At 42.4% G+C, this 25,689-nt stretch overlaps 1 protein-coding gene across 1 annotated transcript in view; it reads right to left on the bottom strand.

Moving 5' to 3' along the window:
* Positions 1-25,689, bottom strand: part of runx1t1 (RUNX1 partner transcriptional co-repressor 1) — a 215,147-nt gene that overhangs the window by 55,419 nt on the left and 134,039 nt on the right. The window contains exons 2-3 of the mRNA XM_055893226.1: positions 2,041-2,181; positions 1,306-1,550 (exon numbers count right to left, since the gene is read on the bottom strand). Of these exons, the coding sequence (XP_055749201.1) occupies positions 1,306-1,550; positions 2,041-2,158 (363 nt within the window). The 5' untranslated portion in view covers positions 2,159-2,181. The remainder of the gene's footprint in view (positions 1-1,305; positions 1,551-2,040; positions 2,182-25,689) is intronic.

The following is a 25,689-nucleotide window of genomic DNA, read 5'->3' as shown; positions in this document are numbered from 1 at the left end:
TTTAACTGAACATGGAGGGTGAGGAGATAGTGTTTATCTGAACATGGAGGGTGAGGGGGCACAGGACCACATTGTGTAACCCTTGGTTAACAGACTCACCACCAGTCCCAGCACCAGTGTGTAACCCTTGGTTACCAGACTCACCACCAGCCCCAGTACCAGTGTGTAACCCTTGGTTAACAGACTCACCACCAGCCCCACCACATTGTGTAACCCTTGGTTAACAGACTCACCACCAGCCCCAGGACCAGTGTGTAACCCTTGGTTAACAGACTCACCACCAGCCCCAGCACCAGTGTGTAACCCTTGGTTACCAGACTCACCACCAGCCCCAGCACCAGTGTGTAACCCTTGGTTACCAGACTCACCACCAGCCCCAGCACCAGTGTGTAACCCTTGGTTAACAGACTCACCACCAGCCCCAGTACCAGTGTGTAACCCTTGGTTAACAGACTCACCACCAGCCCCACCACATTGTGTAACCCTTGGTTAACAGACTCACCACCAGCCCCAGCACCAGTGTGTAACCCTTGGTTAACAGACTCACCACCAGCCCCACCACATTGTGTAACCCTTGGTTAACAGACTCACCACCAGCCCCAGCACCAGTGTGTAACCCTTGGTTAACAGACTCACCACCAGCCCCACCACATTGTGTAACCCTTGGTTAACAGACTCACCACCAGCCCCAGTACCAGTGTGTAACCCTTGGTTAACAGACTCACCACCAGCCCCACCACATTGTTTAACCCTTGGTTAACAGACTCACCACCAGCCCCACCACATTGTTTAACCCTTGGTTAACAGACTCACCACCAGCCCCAGTACCAGTGTGTAACCCTTGGTTACCAGACTCACCACCAGCCCCAGCACCAGTGTGTAACCCTTGGTTACCAGACTCACCACCAGCCCCAGCACCAGTGTGTAACCCTTGGTTACCAGACTCACCACCAGCCCCACCACATTGTTTAACCCTTGGTTAACAGACTCACCACCAGCCCCAGTACCAGTGTGTAACCCTTGGTTACCAGACTCACCACCAGCCCCACCACATTGTTTAACCCTTGGTTAACAGACTCACCACCAGCCCCAGTACCAGTGTGTAACCCTTGGTTAACAGACTCACCACCAGCCCCACCACATTGTTTAACCCTTGGTTAACAGACTCACCACCAGCCCCAGGACCAGTGTGTAACCCTTGGTTACCAGACTCACCACCAGCCCCAGGACCAGTGTGTAACCCTTGGTTAACAGACTCACCACCAGCCCCAGGACCAGTGTGTAACCCTTGGTTAACAGACTCACCACCAGCCCCAGTACCAGTGTGCGGACGCGTTCTCCGATCTCAGGCGAGATGTCGTTGCCAAACTGCTGCAGTGTGGTGAGGAAGCGTTTCAGCTTGCTAAGCTGCCGGGCGCCACACGCCGGAGGGAGTTGCTTATTGGCCAGCGAGGAAGAGCAGGAGGAGCTAGGGCCGTTGCTGAATCCATTTGGTGGCGAAGGCGCTCCATTCAACGCCGTGGGGGAGTGGCTGTTGTTGCCGTTGATTACTAGAGACATAAAGACGATGGATAAAATAACAAAAGGTCCAACACAACATTAGAAACGGGATCTGATTTGTATTGACTGTAGAGTTTCTGTCTGTCTGTCTGTCTGTCTGTCTGTCTGTCTGTCTGTCTGTCTGTCTGTCTGTCTGTGCCTACCTGCCTGCCTGTGCCTACCTGCCTGTCTGTCTGTCTGTCTGCCTGTCTGTCTGTCTGTCTGTCTGCCTGTCTGCCTGCCTGCCTGCCTGTCTGTCTGTCTGTCTGTCTGTCTGTGCCTACCTGCCTGCCTGTCTGTCTGTCTGCGTCAGTAGTACTGACATGTATAGCACAGTAGTGGGGGTGAAATAACTGGTTCAGGGTGTGTGTGTGTGTGTGTGTGTGTGTGTGTGTGTGTGTGTGCGTGTGCGTGCGTGCGTGCGTGCGTGTGTGTCTGTGCGTGTGTGTGTGTGTGTGCGTGTGTGTGCGTGTGTGTGTGTGTGTGTGTGTCAGTACTTACAAGTAGTAGGTGTGAAGGAGCTAGTTCGAGGGGCTCCCTGGGTGGTTGGAGGAGGAGGAGGCATGGTGGCTACAGTTAACCTGGATTGTGCTTTCACATCCGCAGGTGAGTCGGGCATAGTGGAGCACTTCTCAGTGTGATCTGGAGACACAGAGGAGGAATACACTGTTTTAGATAAATGTAGGTAACATGGTGATGTAGGTAACATGGTCATTAGGTACATTTACATTTACATTTAAGTCATTTATTAGACGCTCTTATCCAGAGCGACTTACAAATTGGTGCATTCACCTTATGACATCCAGTGGAACAACCACTTTACAATAGTGCATCTAACTCTTTTAAGGGGGAGGGGGGGGTTAGAAGGATTACTTTATCCTATCCTAGGTATTCCTTAAAGAGGTGGGGTTTCAGGTGTCTCCGGAAGGTGGTGATTGACTCCGCTGACCTGGCGTCGTGAGGGGAGATTGTTCCACCATTGGGGTGCCAGAGCAGCGAACAGTTTTGACTGGGCTGAGCGGGAACTGTACTTCCTCAGAGGTAGGGAGGCGAGCAGGCCAGAGGTGGATGAACGCAGTGCCCTTGTTTGGGTGTAGGGCCTGATCAGAGCCTGAAGGAACGGAGGTGCCGTTCCCCTCGCAGCTCCGTAGGCAAGCACCATGGTCTTGTACAAGGTACATGTAGGTAACATGGTCATTCAGGTAACATGGTCATTTTGGTAACATGGTCATTTAGGTAACATGGTCATTTAGGTAACATGGTCATTTAGGTAACATGGTCATTTAGGTACATATAGGTAACATGGTCATATAGGTAACATGGTCATTTAGGTAACATGGTCATTTAGGTAACATGGTCATTTAGGTAACATGGTCATTTAGGTACATATAGGTAACATGGTCATTTAGGTAACATGGTCATTTAGGTACATATAGGTAAAATGATCATTTAGGTAACATGGTCATATAGGTAACATGGTCATTTAGGTACATATAGGTAACATGGTCATTTAGGTAACATGGTCATATAGGTAACATGGTCATGTAGGTACATATAGGTAACATGGTCATGTAGGTACATATAGGTAACATGGTCATATAGGTAACATGGTCATGTAGGTAACATGGTCATTTAGGTACATATAGGTAACATGGTCATTTAGGTAACATGGTCATTTAGGTACATATAGGTAACATGGTCATTTAGGTAACATGGTCATTTAGGTACATATAGGTAACATGGTCATATAGGTACATATAGGTAACATGGTCATATAGGTAACATGGTCATATAGGTAACATGGTCATTTAGGTAACATGGTCATTTAGGTAACATGGTCATTTAGGTAACATGGTCATATAGGTAACATGGTCATTTAGGTAACATGGTCATTTAGGTAACATGGTCATTTAGGTACATATAGGTAACATGGTCATATAGGTACATATAGGTAACATGGTCATATAGGTAACATGGTCATATAGGTAACATGGTCATTTAGGTAACATGGTCATTTAGGTAACATGGTCATTTAGGTAACATGGTCATTTAGGTAACATGGTCATTTAGGTACATATAGGTAACATGGTCATATAGGTACATATAGGTAACATGGTCATATAGGTAACATGGTCATATAGGTAACATGGTCATTTAGGTAACATGGTCATGTAGGTACATATAGGTAACATGGTCATTTAGGTAACATGGTCATTTAGGTAACATGGTCATTTAGGTACATATAGGTAACATGGTCATATAGGTACATGGTCATTTAGGTAACATGGTCATTTAGGTAACATGGTCATATAGGTAACATGGTCATATAGGTAACATGGTCATTTAGGTAACATGGTCATTTAGGTACATATAGGTAACATGGTCATTTAGGTAACATGGTCATTTAGGTAACATGGTCATTTAGGTACATATAGGTAACATGGTCATTTAGGTAACATGGTCATTTAGGTAACATGGTCATTTAGGTACATGTAGGTAACATGGTCATTTAGGTAACATGGTCATTTAGGTAACATGGTCATTTAGGTAACATGGTCATGTAGGTAACATGGTCATGTAGGTAACATGGTCATTTAGGTAACATGGTCATATAGGTAACATGGTCATTTAGGTACATATAGGTAACATGGTCATTTAGGTAACATGGTCATTTAGGTAACATGGTCATTTAGGTAACATGGTCATTTAGGTAAGATATAGGTAACATGGTCATTTAGGTAACATGGTCATTTAGGTACATTTAGGTAACATGGTCATTTAGGTACATGTAGGTAACATGGTCATTTAGGTAACATGGTCATTTAGGTAACATGGTCATTTAGGTACATGTAGGTAACATGGTCATTTAGGTACATATAGGTAACATGGTCATGTAGGTACATATAGGTAACATGGTCATTTAGGTAACATGTAGGTAACATGGTCATTTAGGTAACATGGTCATTTAGGTACATGTAGGTAACATGGTCATTTAGGTACATATAGGTAACATTGTCATTTAGGTACATGTAGGTAACATGGTCATTTAGGTACATATAGGTAACATGGTCATGTAGGTACATATAGGTAACATGGTCATTTAGGTAACATGGTCATTAGGTAACATGGTCATTTAGGTACATGTAGGTAACATGGTCATTTAGGTAACATGGTCATTTAGGTACATGTAGGTAACATGGTCATTTAGGTAACATGGTCATTTAGGTAACATGGTCATTTAGGTACATGTAGGTAACATGGTCATTTAGGTAACATGGTCATTTAGGTACATGTAGGTAACATGGTCATTTAGGTAACATGATCATTTAGGTACATGTAGGTAACATGGTCATTTAGGTAACATGGTCATTTAGGTACATGTAGGTAACATGGTCATTTAGGTACATATAGGTAACATTGTCATTTAGGTACATGTAGGTAACATGGTCATTTAGGTACATATAGGTAACATGGTCATGTAGGTACATATAGGTAACATGGTCATTTAGGTAACATGGTCATTTAGGTAACATGGTCATTTAGGTACATGTAGGTAACATGGTCATTTAGGTAACATGGTCATTTAGGTACATGTAGGTAACATGGTCATTTAGGTAACATGGTCATTTAGGTAACATGGTCATTTAGGTACATGTAGGTAACATGGTCATATAGGCAACATGGTCATTTAGGTACATGTAGGTAACATGGTCATTTAGGTACATGTAGGTAACATGGTCATTTAGGTACATGTAGGTAACATGGTCATTTAGGTAACATGGTCATTTAGGTAACATGGTCATATAGGTAACATGGTCATTTAGGTACATGTAGGTAACATGGTCATTTAGGTACATGTAGGTAACATGGTCATTTAGGTACATGTAGGTAACATGGTCATTTAGGTAACATGGTCATTTAGGTACATGTAGGTAACATGGTCATTTAGGTGACATGGTCATTTAGGTACATGTAGGTAACATGGTCATTTAGGTAACATGGTCATTTAGGTACATGTAGGTAACATGGTCATTTAGGTACATGTAGGTAACATGGTCATTTAGGTACATGGTAGGTAACATGGTCATTTAGGTAACATGGTCATTTAGGTACATGTAGGTAACATGGTCATTTAGGTAACATGGTCATTTAGGTACATGTAGGTAACATGGTCATTTAGGTAACATGGTAATTTAGGTACATATAGGTAACATGGTCATTTAGGTAACATGGTCATTTAGGTACATGTAGGTAACATGGTCATTTAGGTACATATAGGTAACATGGTCATTTAGCGAGTAACGTCATCCAAATCCACAGAGCAGAAAAATACACTGTTTTCGATATATAGGCTGTCACGCACATCATTGCGCACATCTGGCAACCATCATTGCGCACACCTGGCAACCATCGTTGCGCACACCTGGCAACCATCGTTGCGCACACCTGGCAACCATCATTGTGCACACCTGGCAAACATCGTTGCGCACACCTGGCAACCATCATTGTGCACACCTGGCAACCATCATTGCGCACACCTGGCAACCATCATTGCGCACACCTGGCAACCATCATTGTGCACACCTGGCAACCATCGTTGCGCACACCTGGCAACCATCATTGTGCACACCTGGCAACCATCATTGCGCACACCTGGCAACCATCATTGTGCACACCTGGCAACCATCATTGTGCACACCTGGCAACCATCGTTGCGCACACCTGGCAACCATCATTTTGCACACCTGGCAACCATCGTTGTGCACACCTGGCAACCATCATTGTGCACACCTGGCAACCATCATTGTGCACTCCTCGCAACCATCATTGCTCACATCTGGCAACCATCATTGTACACACCTGGCAACCATCGTTGCGCACACCTGGCAACCATCATTGTGCACACCTGGCAACCATCATTGTGCACTCCTCGCAACCATTATTGCTCACATCTGGCAACCACATCTGCTAATCAGTTTCTCCTTGATTACTCCCCCTTTATATAGCCCTGAGTTGTCTTCAGTCACCAGGTGGTTTTATTTTCTCTCACGTTGTTCATTGGCTACGGTTCTTTATTATGCTCACCTTCCGCACCGGTTTCCTGACTCCCGGCGTATATACTTTACATTCGCTAATATCCAAAGCAACTCACAGAACTGTCCTCGTTGACAGTATTCTCTGGAGAGAGACAGAGGGAGAAATAAGACCTGTTATATTATGTTTTAAACCTTAATTTAGCTAGTGAAGCCATTGAGAACACATTCTCTTTTACAACAAAGACCTGATAATATTCGAATCCACATGGTTGAGTAGCAGAGGCTCGAGTTCTAGAAGACGTATGACGTGTCACACAACGGGAGAGAAAGTAGAGCGGAGCAGTCCCCCCCCCCCCCCCCCCCCAGGATACAGCTGAGAGCGAGAGAGAGAGAGGCACAGATAGAGAGAGAGACAGATAAAGAGAGAGACATAGACAGAGAGAGACAGGGAGAGAGAGAGAGAGAGACAGATAGAGAGAGAGACAGATAGAGAGACAAGGCAAAATAAACATACAATTCAACATAGCAATTAGGATCTGGCTAAAAGTACTTGAATCAGTTATAGAACCCATTGCCCTTTATGGTTGTGAGGTCTGGGGTCCGCTCACCAACCAAGAATTCACAAAATGGGACAAACACCAAATTGAGACTCTGCATGCAGAATTCTGCAAAAATATCCTCCGTGTACAATGTAAAACACCAAATAATGCATGCAGAGCAGTGGTGGTGGTGGTGCTGTCTGTCTCTACCAACAGATAAATGAGCAGTGGTGGTGTCACACACACACGGTCATATCCCCTCTCACCATACACACAGACAGTCATATCCCCCTCACCACACACACACACAGACCTCTCCCCTCTCACCATACACACAGACAGTCATATCCCCCTCACCACACACACAGACAGACCTCTCCCCCCTCACCATACACACACACAGACCTCTCCCCCCTCACCATACACACAGACCTCTCCCCCCTCACCATACACACACTGACGGTCCTACCCCCCTCACCATACACACATTGACGGTCCTATCCCCTCTCACCATACACACATTGACGGTCCTATCCCCTCTCACCATACACACATTGACGGTCCTATCCCCTCTCACCATACACACATTGACGGTCCTATCCCCTCTCACCACACACACATTGACGGTCCTATCCCCCCTCACCATACACACATTGACGGTCCTATCCCCCCTCACCATACACACACTGACGGTCCTACCCCCCCTCACCACACACACATTGACGGTCCTACCCCCCCTCACCACACACACATTGACGGTCCTACCCCCCCTCACCATACACACATTGACGGTCCTATCCCCTCTCACCATACACACATTGACGGTCCTACCCCCCCTCACCATACACACATTGACGGTCCTACCCCCCCTCACCATACACACATTGACGGTCCTACCCCCCCTCACCATACACACATTGACGGTCCTACCCCCCCTCACCATACACACATTGACGGTCCTATCCCCCCTCACCATACACACACTGACGGTCCTATCCCCCCTCACCATACACACATTGACGGTCCTATCCCCCCTCACCATACACACATTGACGGTCCTACCCCCCCTCACCATACACACACTGACGGTCCTACCCCCCCTCACCACACACACACATTGACGGTCCTATCCCCTCTCACCATACACACACTGACGGTCCTACCCCCCCTCACCATACACACACTGACGGTCCTATCCCCCTCACCATACACACATTGACGGTCCTATCCCCTCTCACCATACACACATTGACGGTCCTACCCCCCCTCACCATACACACATTGACGGTCCTATCCCCCCTCACCATACACACATTGACGGTCCTACCCCCCCTCACCACACACACATTGACGGTCCTATCCCCCCTCACCACACATACCTCTTCCCATGCTCCCCCAATTACCTCTTATTGACAACAGACCATCTACAGCAAGACCACCGCAACCTCCATTTCTACTTTACATCAGGCTGCGTCCCAAGTGACACCCTATTCCCTATATTCTGCTCTACCTTAACCAGATCCTCATGATAACACAGCTCTACATTAGCCTCATGATAACACAGCTCTTCATTAGCCTCATGATAACACATCTCTACATTAGCCTCATGATAACACATCTCTACATTAGCCTCATGATAACACATCTCTACATTAGCCTCATGATAACACATCTCTACATTAGCCTCATGATAACACCGCTTGCATTACCTGACAACACATACGAACTGTGAGCATAATTAAACAGCCTTGAAAAACAAAGTGAAGCTTGTTTAACCTACATATCCTAACGTATCATAATGTTCATCACTGGCTTAATGTACAACACTTCTCCGGTTGTGTCCCAAATGGCACCCTATTCCCTATATAGTGCACTACTTTAGACCAGAGCCCTATGGCACCCTATTCCCTATATATTCCCTATACAGTGCACTTCTTTCGACCATAGTAATGGTAATATTATCATATGAACTGGGTGAGGACAAGAGGTCATAGTCACCTCATGTTACAGCTGGGAGGCTTTAGTGCATTTATACAGTCTGTGTGGTCAAACCACCTTCATTAAGCTTTACTGTGTTAGAGATTCTTTGACTAGGAGATAGCAGCAGGTTTACCAGAAATGCTGGATTTCATATACCTTTATATGTGAATTATGTTCCCATAGCCACTATAATAACTCTACCTACATGTACATATTACCTCAATTGCCTTGACTAACCTGTGCCATTGCATTGACTCTGTACCGGTACCCCCTGTATATAGCCTCCACATTGACTCGGTACCGTAATGCCCTGTATATAGCCTCCACATTGACTCGGTACCGTAACACCCTGTATATAGCCTCCACATTGACTCGGTACCGTAACACCCTGTATATAGTCTCCACATTGACTCTCTACCGGTACCCCCTGTATATAGCCTCCACATTGACTCTGTACTGTAATACCCTGTATATAGCCTCCACATTGACTCTGTACCGGTACACCCTGTATATAGCCTCCACATTGACTCTGTACCAGTACACCCTGTATATAGTCTCCACATTGACTCTGTACCGGTACCCCCTGTATATAGTCTCCACATTGACTCTGTACCGGTACCCCCTGTATATAGCCTCCACATTGACTCTGTACCGGTACCCCCTGTATATAGCCTCCACATTGACTCTGTACTGGTACCCCCTGTATATAGCCTCCACATTGACTCCATACCGGTACCCCCTGTATATAGTCTCCACATTGACTCTGTACCGGTACCCCCTGTATATAGCCTCCACATTGACTCTGTACCGGTACCCCCTGTATATAGCCTCCACACTGACTCGGTACCGGTACCCCCTGTATATAGCCTCCACATTGACTCTGTACCGGTACACCCTGTATATAGTCTCCACATTGACTCTGTACTGGTACCCCCTGTATATAGTCTCCACATTGACTCTGTACCGGTACCCCCTGTATATAGCCTCCACATTGACTCTGTACCGGTACCCCCTGTATATAGCCGCCACATTGACTCTGTACCGGTACCCCCTGTATATAGTCTCCACATTGACTCTGTACCGGTACCCCCTGTATATAGCCTCCACATTGACTCTGTACCAGTACCCCCTGTATATAGCCTCCACATTGACTCCTTACCGGTACCCCCTGTATATAGCCTCCACATTGACTCGGTACCGGTACCCCCTGTATATAGCCTCCACATTGACTCCATACCGGTACCCCCTGTATATAGTCTCCACATTGACTCTGTACCGGTACCCCCTGTATTTAGCCTCCACATTGACTCTGTACCGTAACACCCTGTATATAGTCTCCACATTGACTCTGTACCGGTACCCCCTGTATATAGCCTCCACATTGACTCTGTACCAGTACCCCCTGTTAATAGCCTCCACATTGACTCCATACCGGTACCCCCTGTATATAGCCTCCACATTGACTCGGTACCGGTACCCCCTGTATATAGCCTCCACATTGACTCCATACCGGTACCCCCTGTATATAGTCTCCACATTGACTCTGTACCGGTACCCCCTGTATTTAGCCTCCACATTGACTCTGTACCGGTACCCCCTGTATATAGCCTCCACATTGACTCTGTACCGGTACCCCCTGTATATAGTCTCCACATTGACTCTGTACCGTAACACCCTGTATATAGCCTCCACATTGACTCTGTACTGTAACACCCTGTATATAGCCTCCACATTGACTCTGTACCGGTACCCCCTGTATATAGTCTCCACATTGACTCTGTACCGTAACACCCTGTATATAGCCTCCACATTGACTCTGTACCGTAATACCCTGTATATAGCCTCCACTTTGACTCTGTACCGGTACCCCCTGTATATAGCCTCCACATTGACTCTGTACCGTAACACCCTGTATATAGCCTCCACATTGACTCTGTACCGGTACCCCCTGTATATAGTCTCCACATTGACTCTGTACCGTAACACCCTGTATATAGCCTCCACATTGACTCTGTACCGTAACACCCTGTATATAGCCTCCACATATTTATTTTACTGCTGCTCTTTAATTTTTTTTTTTTTTTTTTTTTTACTTAACACGTTTTTCTTCTTCACTTCTTAAAGCTGTTGTTGTATATTTTTTATGTAAACTGCATTGTTGGTTAAGGGCTTGTAAGTAAGAATTTCACTGTAAGGTTTACACCTGTTGTATTCGGCCCACGTGACTAATAAAGTTTGATTTTGACCTCTTGTATGGGGTAGAAATCCTCTTCTTTTTTGGTTTTTCAAAGCAGCTGAACGAAAACATGTTCAAAATGATGACATCGTCGGCCGAGGCTCCTGGTGACATCATCGATCACGGCTGATGTAACAGCGGGGTCGTCTTACTACGGTGGAAGGTACCAGAGTTAAGGATGTGTCTCACTTTTTTTAACTGCTGTAATGAAAAGCATCAGGAGCGGGGAGTAGCGTAGTGAAGCCCATAACACTTAGCAGGGCCAGAGGCTTCTATTTATTTGCAATAAAGGCCTCTGAGCGAGGCTATAGCCTTCACTTTAATTGCTGTTGCAAATGGATTCAATTCTGGCTTCATCGGTCTCCATGTTACTACTCAGAAAGACTGGAGCACTTCTGATGATTTCATGAGGACAGCTAGCTGAATGTAGGAGAGAGAGAGAACGAGAGAGAGAGAGAGAGAGAGAGAGAGAGAGAGAGAGAGAGAGAGAGAGAGAGAGAGAGAGAGAGAGAGAGAGAGAGAGAGAGAGAGAGAGAGAGAGAGAGAGAGAGAGAGAGAGAGAGAGAGAGAGAGAGAGAGACAGAGACAGAGACAGAGACAGAGACAGAGACAGAGACAGAGACAGAGACAGAGACAGAGAGGGCACTCAGTGGTCCTTTGTGGGGTTCTACTAAGCAACATGGAACAGTTTAAGGTCATTTAAGAGCATTTAACTATTTGATTTAGAATTTTATGACCCCTTGACCCCAAAAATATTGCAAAAAATTATTTGATTAACAATTATTTTTGGTCTTACTGCTGTTAGCCCATACAAAGGCATTGAATAACAGATTCACTATATGGGTTAACAGATAGTCCCCCCCCAAACAAATCTAAATGAAGTATCTGTCCTATATTTTTTGAAAGACTGGTCATGGCTCACATCAACACCATTATCGCAGAAACCTTAGATCCACTCCAATTTGCTTACCGCCCAAACAGATCCACAGATGATGTAATCTCTATTGCACTCCACACTGCCCTTTCCCACCTGGACAAAAGGAACACCTATGTGAGAATGCTGTTCATTGACTACAGCTCAGCGTTCAACACCATAGTCCCCTCAAAGCTCATCACTAAGCTAAGGACCCTGGGACTAAACACCTCCCTTTGCAACTGGATCCTGGACTTCCTGACATGCCGCCCCCAGGTGGTGAGGGTAGGCAACAACACATCTGCCACTCTGATCCTCAACACTGGGTCCCCTCAGGGGTGCGTGCTCAGTCCCCTCCTGTACCCCCTGTTCACTCATGACAGCACGGCCAGGCACGACTCCAACACCATCATTAAGTTTGCAGATGACACGATGGGGGTAGGCCTGATCACCGACAACGATGAGACAGTCTACAGGGAGGAGGTCAGAGACCTGGCCGTGTGGTGCCAGGACAACAACCTCTCTCTCAACGTGATCAAGACAAAGGAGATGATTGTGGACTACGGGAAAAAGAGGACCGAGCACGCCCCCATTCTCATCGACGGGGCTTTAGTGGAGCAGATTGAGAGCTTCAAGTTCCTTGGTGTCCACATCACCAACAAACTAACATTGTCCAAGTACACCAAGAGAGTCGTGAAGAGGGCACGACAAAACCTATTCCCCCTCAGGAGACTGAAAAGATTTGGCATGGGTCCTCAGTTCCTCAAAAGGTTCTACAGCTGCACCATCGAGAGCATCCTGACTGGTTGCGTCACTGCCTGGTATTGCAACTGCTCGGCCTCCGACCGCAAGGCACTACAGAGGGTAGTGCGTACGGCCCAGTACATCACTGGGGACAAGCTCGCTGCCATCCAGGACCTATATAATAGGCGGTGTCAGAGGAAGGCCCTAAAAATTGTACTGCAAGCGGTACCGGAGCGCCAAGTCTAGGTCCAAGAGGCTTCTAAACTGCTTCTACCCCCAAGCCATAAGACTCCTGAACACCTAATCAAATGGCTACCCAGACTATTTGCATCCCCCCCCCCCCCCCTTTTACACTGCTGCTACTCTCCGTTGTTGTCATCTATGCATGGTTACTTTAATAACTCTACCTACATGTACATATTACCTCGACTAACCGGTGCCCACGCACATTGACTCTGTACCGGCACACCCCTGTATATAGTCTCGCTATTGTTACTTTACTGCTGCTCTTTAAGTACTTGTTACTTTTACTTCTTATTCATATATTTTTTATGTAAACTGCATTGTTGGTTAGGGGCTCGTAAGCATTTCACTGTGAGGTCTACTACACCTGTTGTATTCAGCATTTCACTGTAAGGTCTACTACACCTGTTGTATTCAGCATTTCACTGTGAGGTCTACTACACCTGTTGTATTCAGCATTTCACTGTAAGGTCTACTACACCTGTTGTATTCAGCATTTCACTGTAAGGTCTACTACACCTGTTGTATTCAGCATTTCACTGTGAGGTCTACTACACCTGTTGTATTCAGCATTTCACTGTGAGGTCTACTACACCTGTTGCATTCAGCATTTCACTGTGAGGTCTACTACACCTGTTGTATTCAACATTTCACTGTGAGGTCTACACCTGTTGAATTCAGCATTTCACTGTAAGGTCTACCTACACCTGTTGTATTCAGCATTTCACTGTGAGGTCTACTACACCTGTTGTATTCAGCATTTCACTGTGAGGTCTACTACACCTGTTGTATTCAGCATTTCACTGTGAGGTCTACTACACCTGTTGTATTCAGCATTTCACTGTGAGGTCTACTACACCTGTTGTATTCAGCATTTCACTGTAAGGTCTACTACACCTGTTGTATTCAGCATTTCACTGTAAGGTCTACTACACCTGTTGTATTCAGCATTTCACTGTAAGGTCTACTACACCTGTTGTATTCAGCATTTCACTGTGAGGTCTACTACACCTGTTGTATTCAGCATTTCACTGTGATGTCTACTACACCTGTTGTATTCAGCATTTCACTGTAAGGTCTACTACACCTGTTGTATTCAGCATTTCACTGTGAGGTCTACTACACCTGTTGTATTCAGCATTTCACTGTGAGGTCTACTACACCTGTTGTATTCAGCATTTCACTGCGAGGTCTACTACACCTGTTGTATTCAGCATTTCACTGCGAGGTCTACTACACCTGTTGTATTCAGCATTTCACTGTGAGGTCTACTACACCTGTTGTATTCAGCATTTCACTGTAAGGTCTACTACACCTGTTGTATTCAGCATTTCACTGTAAGGTCTACTACACCTGTTGTATTCAGCATTTCACTGTAAGGTCTACTACACCTGTTGTATTCAGCATTTCACTGCGAGGTCTACTACACCTGTTGTATTCGGCGCATGTGACCAATAACATTTGATTTGATTTGATGTCTGAGTTATAGAAGAAAGATCAGGAAACATTTGTATATTTTCTTTTACATTTAACTCCATATTGTTGGCACTAAACAGTCTCCGTATACAACTGGTACCTCGGGACCTTCAGACGAGTCTTGTGAGGTCTGTGGGTGTCCTAGAACAAAACACCTGACATCTACATACCCGTGAGAGTCTCACCTTTCCACAGAAGGGTCATATTAGTGTGTAGCCCAATTTGTTCGGACGCTACAGACAGAAGTTGGCAGATCGGCTGTACCGATTTCAGACGAGTCCTCCTGACACTTGTGGAGGTTGTAGAACAAACCGAAGAACACCGTGTTCGTGAGAGTCTCCTCTGTCCAACCGTTTGTAGTTTGTATGTCAAATAGTTTGTAGACCAAACCATAATAGGTTTGTAGTTTGTATGTCAAATAGTTTGTAGACCAAACCATAATAGGTTTGTAGTTTGTATGCCAAATAGTTTGTAGACCAAACCATAATAGATTTGTAGTTTGTATGCCAAATAGTTTGTAGACCAAACCATAATAGGTTTGTAGTTTGTATGCCAAATAGACCAAACCATAATAGTTTGTAGACCAAACCATAATAGTTTGTAGGCCAAATCGTTCAGACGCAACAGATGTTTTTCCTGAGAAGACCTATTTCCGGGATGTCTCATGGACAAACACCGCTCACCTTTCATAGGCCGTGGATTGAGACACATCCAATGAATAATAACTGTCGCCAGTTATAACATAGTACTACTATACTATAGTACTATACTTCTAGCTTAAACTGACAGATATTTACGGAGATTTCTTTATTATGCTAATTCGATTTCCGTGGGGGCGTGGACATCGTCCTTAGAGGGGTAGCTACTAGTCAATATCCATCATCCATCCTGACCTGCAAAAAAAAATGATTCATTTGTTCCATTGCCACTCACTCTACATTTGCTCTCTGAACAGGTTTCGGTAGCTACCAGAAATACATTTCCTCAACAATTACACCCTATTCCCTACATAATGCTCTGGTCTAAAGTAGTGCACTATATAGGGAATAGGGTTCCGTTTGGAGTGCATATCAGCTTTATGTTGCTGATGTGAATAGGTTAGCTTCTCATCCAGTTCATATAGTAATATTACCAATCACACAGACACTGTTACCATGGCTAGATTTCCTCTACAAACACAGTGTCTGTGTGATTGGTAATATTACTATATGAACTGGATGAGAAGCTAACCTACCTGTCAAGTAATATCACGTAAGAGTCATTTTACAATCCACTGTAGAATTCTTCAAAATGACTGTTGAACACAATTCAACTATGTGATGTACAGTTGAAGTTGGAAGTTTACAAACACTTAGGTTGGAGTCATTAAAACTAATTTTTCAACAACTCCACACATTTCTTGTTAACAAACTATAGTTTTGGCAAGTCAGCTAGGACATCTACTTTGTGCGTGACACAAGTAATTTTTCCAACAATTGTTTACAGATTATTTCTTTAAACAGCTTGGAAAATTCCAGAAATTATGTCATGGCTTTGGAAGCTTCTGATAGGTTAATTGACATCATTTGAGTCAATTGGAGGTGTACTTGTGGATGTATTTCAAGGCCTACCTTCAAACTCAGTGCCGCTTTGCTTGACATCCTGGGAAAATCAAAAGAAATCAGCCAAGACCTCAGAACTCAGAAAAAAAATTGTGGACCTCCACAAGTCTGGTTTATCCTTGGGAGCAATTTCCAAACGCCTGAAGGTACCACGTTCATCTGTACAAACAATAGTACGCAAGTATAAACACCATGGGACCACGCAGCCGTCATACCGCTCAGGAAGGAGACGCGTTCTGTCTCCTAGAGATGAACGTACTTTGGTGCGAAAAGTGCAAATCAATCCCAGAACAACAGCAAAGGACTTTGTGAAGATGCTGGAGGAAACAGGTACAAAAGTATCTATATCCACAGTAAAACGAGTCCTATATCGACATAACCTGAAAGGCCGCTCAGCAAGGAAGAAGCCACTGCTCCAAAACCACCATAAAAAAGCCAGACTACGGTTTGCAACTGCACATGGGAACAAAGATCGTACTTTTTGGAGAATTGTCCTCTGGTCTGATGAAACAAAAATATAACTGTTTGTACATAATGACCATCGTTATGTTTGGAGGAAAAAGGGGGAGGCCTGCAAGCCGAAGAACACTGTGAAGCACGGGGGTGGCAGCATCATGTTGTGGGGGTGCTTTGCTGCAGGACGGACTGGTGCACTTCACAAAATAGATGGCATCATGAGGGAGGAAAATGATGTGCATATATTGAAGCAACATCTCAAGACATCAGTCAGGAAGTTAAAGCTTGGTCGCAAATGGTTCTTCACAATGGACAATGACCACAAGCATACTTCCAAAGTTGTGGCAAAAGGGCTTAAGGACATCAATGTTAAGGTATTGGAGTGGCCATCACAAAGCCCTGACCTCAATCCTAAAGAAAATGTGTGGGCAGAACTGAAAAAGCGTGTGCTGACTCAGTTACAACAGCTCTGTCAGGGGGAATGGCCCAAAATTCACCCAACTTATTGTGGGAAGCTTGTGGAAGGCTACCCGAAACGTTTGACCCAAGATAAACAATGTAAAGGCAATGCTACCAAATACGAATTGAGTGTATGTAAACTTCTGACCCACTGGGAATGTGATGAAAGAAATAAAATCTGAAATAAATAATTCTCTCTACTATTATTCTGACATTACACATTCGTAATATAAAGTAGTGATCCTAACTGACCTAAGACAGGGAATTTTTACTAGGATTAAATGTCAGGAATTGTAAAAAAAGAACTGAGTTTAAATGTACCTGGCTAAGTTAACCTCCGACTTCAACTGTAATAGTCTGAAACTGAAAAGTTAGACTGCTCATCCTAAACTATTCATGCAGGGATCCACACATCGGGATACGATCAGTCAGAGAGAGATAACGTTTTCCTGAACCAATTTGAAAGAGGGACAGGGGCTGGTGGTGTGGCTTATTTGCTCTAAGAAGCAAAGCAACCCTTTCCTCTGTGCTCGACTTGGTGTTAATGTGAAAAACATGAACACGCACACACACGCACACACACACACACACACACAACACGACTCGGGAAAGACAAGCCACAGGAAGCCAGTGAAGTGAGTGTTAATACCGACAACATGCCAGCGTCTTAGCCAGTGAGACAGACAGACTCTGGGTACACAGCCGCCTGTTGGTAAGGTCACAGAGAAGACGAATAAAAAGAAGAGATGTTTTTTTGTCTATGTCTGAGCGGCAAGAAGAGAAGGAGGGATGTTTAATAACAGAATGGGCGTGTCTATGTCTGAGAGACAATGAGAGAAGGAGGGATGTTTAATAACAGAATGAGCTTGTCTATGTCTGAGCGGCAAGAAGAGCAGGATGAGAGAAAGAGAAATAGAGATAAATAAAGAGAGAATCAGTGGAATAGATAAAAGCAAGGTGTGAGAATGTAAATGTGAGATAATTAATCAATGAAATGTATTTATAAAGCACTTCTTACATCAGCTGATATCTCAAAGTGCTATACAGAAACCCAGCCTAAAATCCCAAACAGCAGGCAATGCAGATGTAGAAGCACGGTGGCTAGGAAAAACTCCCTAGAAAGGCAGGAACCTAGGAAGAAACCTAGAGAGGAACCAGACTCTGAGGGATGGCCAGTTTTCTTCTGGCTGTGCCGGGTGGCGGTTATAAGAGTACATGGCCATTAAGGCCAAATAAGGAATAGGTTAAGACATTTGGAATGACTAGCTCGTCAGTCTATCTTCCCTCTCTCTCTCTCCAAGTTTAAACATGGAAAATGAACATTATTACTACTAGTATAATTTATACATCTAATATCTCTACTACTACCATTAGTACTAGTATAATTTATAGATCTAATATCTCTACTACTACCATTACTACTAGTATAATTTATACCTCTAATATCTCTACTACCCTTACTACTAGTATAATTTATACCTCTAGTATCTCTACTACTACCATTACTACTAGTATAATTTATACCTCTAATATCTCTACTACTACCATTACTACTAGTATAATTTATAGATCTAATATCTCTACTACTACCATTACTACTAGTATAATTTATACCTCTAATATCTCTACTACCCTTACTACTAGTATAATTTATACCTCTAGTATCTCTACTACCATTACCACTAGTATCATTTATACCTCTAATATCTCTACTACTACCATTACTACTAGTATAATTTATACCTCTAGTATCTCTACTACTACCATTACTACTAGTATAATTTATACCTCTAATATCTCTACTACTACCATTAGTACTAGTATAATTTATACATCTAATATCTCTACTACTACCATTACTACTAGTATAATTTATAGATCTAATATCTCTACTACTACCATTACTACTAGTATAATTTATACCTCTAATATCTCTACTACCCTTACTACTAGTATAATTTATACCTCTAGTATCTCTACTACTACCATTACTACTAGTATAATTTATACCTCTAATATCTCTACTACCATTACCACTAGTATAATTTATACCTCTAATATCTCTACTACTACCATTACCACTAGTATAATTTATACCTCTAATATCTCTACTACCATTACTACTAGTATAATTTATACATCTAATATCTCTACTACTACCATTACTACTAGTATAATTTATAGATCTAATATCTCTACTACTACCATTACTACTAGTATAATTTATACCTCTAATATCTCTACTACCCTTACTACTAGTATAATTTATACCTCTAGTATCTCTACTACTACCATTACTACTAGTATCATTTATACCTCTAATATCTCTACTACCATTACTACTAGTATTATTTATACCTCTAATATATCTACTACCATTACTACTAGTATCATTTATACCTCTAATATCTCTACTACCATTACCACTACTACCATTACTACGAGTATAATTTATACCTCTAATATCTCTGCTACCATTACCACTAGTATCATTTATACCTCTAATATCTCTACTACCATTACCACTAGTATCATTTATACCGCTAATATCGCTACTACTACCATTACTACTAGTATAATTTCTACCTCTAATATCTCTATACTACCATTACCACTAGTATCATTTATACCTCTAATATCTCTACTATTATTACTACTAGTATCATTTATACCTCTAATATCTCTACTACCATTACCACTAGTATCATGTATACCTCTAATATCTCTACTATTACCACTAGTATCATTTATACCTCTAATATCGCTACTACCATTACTACTAGTATCATTTATACCTCTAATTACTCTACTACCATTACCACTAGTATCATTTATACCTCTAATATCTCTACTATTACCACTAGTATCATTTATACCTCTAATATCTCTACTACTACCATTACTACTAGTATCATTTATCCCTCTAATATCTCTACTACCATTACTACTAGTATCATTTATACCTCTAATATCTCTACTACCATTACTACTAGTATCATTTATACCTCTAATATCTCTACTACCATTACCACTAGTATCATTTATACCTCTAATATCTCTACTATTGTAACGGGCTTCCTCCTTCTCCTCATCCGAAGAGGAGTAGCAAGGATTTGACCAAAGTGCAGCGGGTTGTGAATACATAATGATTTATTAAAACAAACGACGAAACACGAAAACAAACACTTGGAAGGAATTACAAACTAACAAAACGAACTAAACAGACCTAAACTTAAATGTAACACGAAGAACGAACGAACAGGGAAAACAGACTACACAAAAATCGAACGAACAAACATACCGAAACAGTCCCGTGTGGCGCAACATACACAGACACGGAAGACAACCACCCACAACAAACAATGTGAAACAACCTACCTTAATATGACTCTCAATTAGAGGAAACGCCAAACACCAGGCCTCTAATTGAGAGCCATACCAGGTAACCCATTAACCCAACACAGAAACACATAACATAGACTACCCACCCAAACTCACGCCCTGACCGTCAAACACATACAAAACAACAGAAACAGGTCAGGAACGTGACAACTATTACCACTAGTATCATTTATACCTCTAATATCTCTACTACCATTAACACTAGTATCATTTATACCTCTAATATCTCTACTACCATTACTACTAGTATCATTTATACCTCTAATATCTCTACTACCATTACCACTAGAGTCATTTCTACCGCTAATGTCTCTACTACTACCATTACTACTAGTATCATTTATACCTCTAATATCTCTACTACCATTACTACTAGTATCATTTATACCTCTAATATCTCTACTACCATTACTACTAGTATCATTTATACCTCTAATATCTCTACTACCATTACTACTAGTATAATTTATACCTCTAATATCTCTACTACTACCATTACTACTAGTATAATTTATACCTCTAATATCTCTACTACCATTACTACTAGTATAATTTATACCTCTAGTATCTCTACTACTACCATTACTACTAGTATCATTTATACCTCTAATATCTCTACTACTACCATTACTACTAGTATCATTTATACCTCTAATATCTCTTCTACCATTACTACTAGTATCATTTATACCTCTAATATCTCTTCTACCATTACTACTAGTATAATTTATACCTCTAATATCTCTACTATTACCACTAGTATCATTTATAGATCTAATATCTCTACTACTACCATTACCACTAGTATCATTTATACCTCTAATATCTCTACTATTAACACTAGTATAATTTATACCTCTAATATCTCTACTACCATTACTACTAGTATCATTTATACCTCTAATATCTCTACTACCATTACCACTAGTATCATTTATACCTCTAATAAGACAGCGCTACAGGGAGACAGGATGGACAGCTGATTGTCCTTGCAGTGCCAGACCACGTGTAACAACACCTGCACAGGATCGGTACAACCGAACATCACACCTGCGGGTCAGGTACAGGATGGCAACAACTGCCCGAGTTACACCAGGAATGCACAATCCCTCCATCAGTGCTCAGACGATGTTATTCTTCAGTGTCCCTCAGGCTATGGCAGGTATTAGGCTGCAAGATGAGCCATTGTTCCTTCGAGTATTTTTAGTTTTTCCTCTGGGTTTAATAAGTTAAAATTTGGAATAAATGTAGTCATTTCTGTGAATAATGAATCTCTTGGTGAGGAATATTTATCACAGTAAAGGAGAACGTGCATCTCTGTTTCTACCTCCCCTGTCGTGCAGTGACCACATACACGCTCCTCTTTGGGTAGCCATTTCTTTTTATGTCTGCCGCTTTCTATTGCCAATCGGTGGTCACTCAGCCTGTACTTGGTAAGGATCTGTTGGGATCACTATTGTAAAGTGGCTGTTCCACTGGATGTCATAAGGTGAATGCACCAATTTGTAAGTCGCTCTGGATAAGAGCGTCTGCTAAATGACTTAAATGTAATGTAAATCTGTCTGTGCTTCGTATTTCTGACAAGAGTAGAGATAATCAGCCAATTCATATTCTCTGTTTAGGGTCAGATAACAATTTAGTTTTAGCTCTGAGATTTTGTTTTATTTTTCCAATGTTGTAAATATGAGTCCGATGATTGGTTCATGATTTTTTTATTTTAATTCTTTATTTTGAAGCCATGCTGGTGTTAGCTTGGTTGGTTAGGTCCAACACCAGCTGACTGAGAGGGCTCGGTTGTTTAGGTCCAACACCAGCTGAGTGAGAGGGCTCGGATGGTTAGGTCCAACACCAGCTGAGTGAGAGGGCTCGGTTCTGGGCTCAGCTCTTGGCTTTCAAATGCTTTAAATTGGAGACTTGCATTTGTACTTGAATAAGGCAACATTATGATGATCTTTTCTGTATTTTGGTTACTATTATTATTAGTTTCATTCATCATGGAAAGAGGCCCAATTCTGCCCTACATGCAATAGTTTGTGTATTTCTTTGGACTTGTAGAATGTTCCGTCATAATTCTGCATGTAGGGCTTCAATTGGATGTTTGTCTCACATTTTAAAAACCAGTTTATTGATTGGCCCCCAAAACCTCACGTCCGTAGAGAGCTATTGGTAGGATTACGCTGTCAAATATTTTGGTCCAAATTCTAATTGGGATTTTGAATTATTTCATTTTTACGCTACCAAGGTATGAGTCATTTTTGGGGAGTTCAATTATGTTCAAGGTTCATTTATAGTTGTGTTCCTGACAGTTTCTTTTCTGGAAAATCACGATTTTACTTTTTTTTATTGCGAGAATGTTAAGGTTCTTTTGAAGACCTTCTTTGGTTGGTTAGAAGAACCAAGTCATCAGCATATAGCAGGTATTTCACCTCTGTGTTAAATAGTGTGAGTCCTGGGGCTGCAGAATGGTCCAACATGTAGGCAAATTCATCGATATAAATGTTGAAAAGATTTGGAGTCAAATTGCAGCCTTGTCTCACACCTCGACGTTGTGAAAATAATTATGTTCTTTGGTTTTTTAATTGTACACTTGTTTTCTGTGTTACATTTTATTAAGTCGTACAGCTTACCACCAAGCCTACTTTGGAGAATAGACCTACATGACAAATATAATCAAACGCTTTTATAAAGTCAAAAAAAGGTTTCACCCTATTTTTTTGGTGCACGTGTTTATTAATTAGTGTGTGTAAGGTCAGTATGGTCAGTGGGGTGATGGTTAGGGAGAAGGACAATTTGACCATTTGTCTTAGGAGTTTCCTAATAGTTTTACATTCGTTATCAAACCATTTTTCAGAAACGTATTTTATTTCTTTCGGATGTTACATTAACTTTGGTTTCTCAGATGTACTTTTGATGTTTTAAGGAATATGTTGTTTCGAGTAGCCGGATGGACACCATCTTTATTGTTTTGGTATTGTGAGTTACTGAAGAACTGTATAGTCATATAATCATCATCTGAGTTCAATATGTCAATGAATCTCTCTGCTTTTCTGTTTTGAGTCTGTTTTGATTGGTTCATGTTGTAGAGTTTATTGGGCTGGTTTTTTAAATGAATATTGCCGGTAAATTTCTTTAGAAACACATTGATCTGACTGTGATCTGACAATGGTGTCTGTGGTCTGACAGTGAATGCACTAATGGAGGAAGGGTCAATGTCAGTGATGGAATTATTGACTACACTTGTCCCAAGAGCCGAGCAGTAAGTAAACTGACCTAAAGAGTCTCTCGGCCCAGCAGGATGTAGCTACAGTGGACTGGACCCACCAGATATCCCCCTGGCTTAGTTCACAGCTCACACACTCTCTCTCTGTGCAATCTCTGGTCAGCCTGTGGTTCCGTCTTTTCAGTATCCATTGTGTTGTAACTGGGCTCTGTTCAGGACTCAGGAATCACTGCTTCCTGTGGCTGCTGACCTACTTGTCTCTGTCTGTCTCTCTCTCTCTGTCTGTCTCTCTCTGTCTGTCTGTCTGTCTGTCTGTCTCTCTCTCTCTGTCTGTCTGTCTCTCTCTCTCTGTCTGTCTGTCTGTCTGTCTGTCTGTCTGTCTGTCTGTGTCTCTGTGTCTGTCTGTGTCTCTGTGTCTGTCTGTGTCTCTGTGTCTGTCTGTGTCTCTGTGTCTGTCTGTCTGTGTCTCTGTGTCTGTCTGTCTGTGTCTCTGTGTCTGTCTGTCTGTGTCTCTGTGTCTGTCTGTCTGTGTCTCTGTGTCTGTCTGTCTGTGTCTCTGTGTCTGTCTGTGTCTCTGTGTCTGTCTGTGTCTCTGTGTCTGTCTGTGTCTCTGTGTCTGTCTGTGTCTCTGTCTCTGTCTCTGTCTCTGTCTCTGTCTCTGTCTCTGTCTCTGTCTCTCTCTCTGTCTCTCTCTCTGTCTCTGTCTCTGTCTCTGTCTCTGTCTCTGTCTCTGTCTCTCTCTATAATAACAATTGTTTAATAGTTATAAAATAATAACTGTTTTATGGTAGTAATATAATAACTGTTTAATAGTAGTAATCTAATAACTGTTTTATGGTAATAATCTAATAACTGTTTAATAGTAGTAATATAATAACTGTTTAATAGTAGTAATATAATAACAGTTTTATAGTAAATAAAATAACAGTTTAATAGTTATAAAATAATAACTGTTTTATAGTAGTAATCTAATAACTGTTTAATAGCAGTAATATAATAATAGTAATATAAATGAGTAACATTAAAGACATGATGAAGGTCAAGGTAGGAAATGACTGCAGATGAACCCATATTAAAGCTTCATCGCTGACTGCTAGGTCCTATCACCTATGTGAATGCCATACGAACAATACTCCACCCGTATGTGATGCTGATAGCACCTCGTGACAATGCTGCGTCATGTGTTCACAGAGTAACAAGACAGACAGACACGATCCTTTTTCTCTGTCATCAATATAAAAGTCTGAAAACCCATCTGTGTGGTTTCAACATAACATCCCACCACATTACCAGGAGTTACCGTGAACGGGCTGGAGTAGCAGTCTCTCCCTGCGTTCCAAACGGAACCGTACGGGTCCTGATCTAAAGTACTGTGTGGGGAACAGGGTTCCATTTGGAATGCAGAGAAAAGTCTTCTGCCCTCGTAACAGATTTATATAAAGGTCTGTTTTAACATCTGTTGAAATGCAGGCACACAGAGCAGAGATGGAGACAAGTGTTTGAGGAGCGTTTCACAGAGTCTGTTACACTGTGTGAGTGTTTCACAGAGTCTGCTACACCGTGTGAGTGTTTTACAGAGTCTGTTACACTGTGTGAGTGTTTTACAGAGTCTGTTACACTGTGTGAGTGTTTCACAGAGTCTGCTACACCGTGTGAGTGTTTTACAGAGTCTGTTACACTGTGTGAGTGTTTTACAGAGTCTGTTACACTGTGTGAGTGTTTCACAGAGTCTGTTACACTGTGTGAGTGTTTTACAGAGTCTGTTACACTGTGTGAGTGTTTCACAGAGTCTGTTACACTGTGTGAGTGTTTCACAGAGTCTGTTACACTGTGTGAGTGTGTTTC

Source organism: Salvelinus fontinalis, chromosome 32 (assembly GCF_029448725.1).
Source record: "Salvelinus fontinalis isolate EN_2023a chromosome 32, ASM2944872v1, whole genome shotgun sequence".
Classification (NCBI taxonomy): domain Eukaryota; kingdom Metazoa; phylum Chordata; class Actinopteri; order Salmoniformes; family Salmonidae; genus Salvelinus; species Salvelinus fontinalis.
Note: the sequence above shows the minus strand (reverse complement) of the source record. Positions and strands in the feature narration are given on the sequence as shown.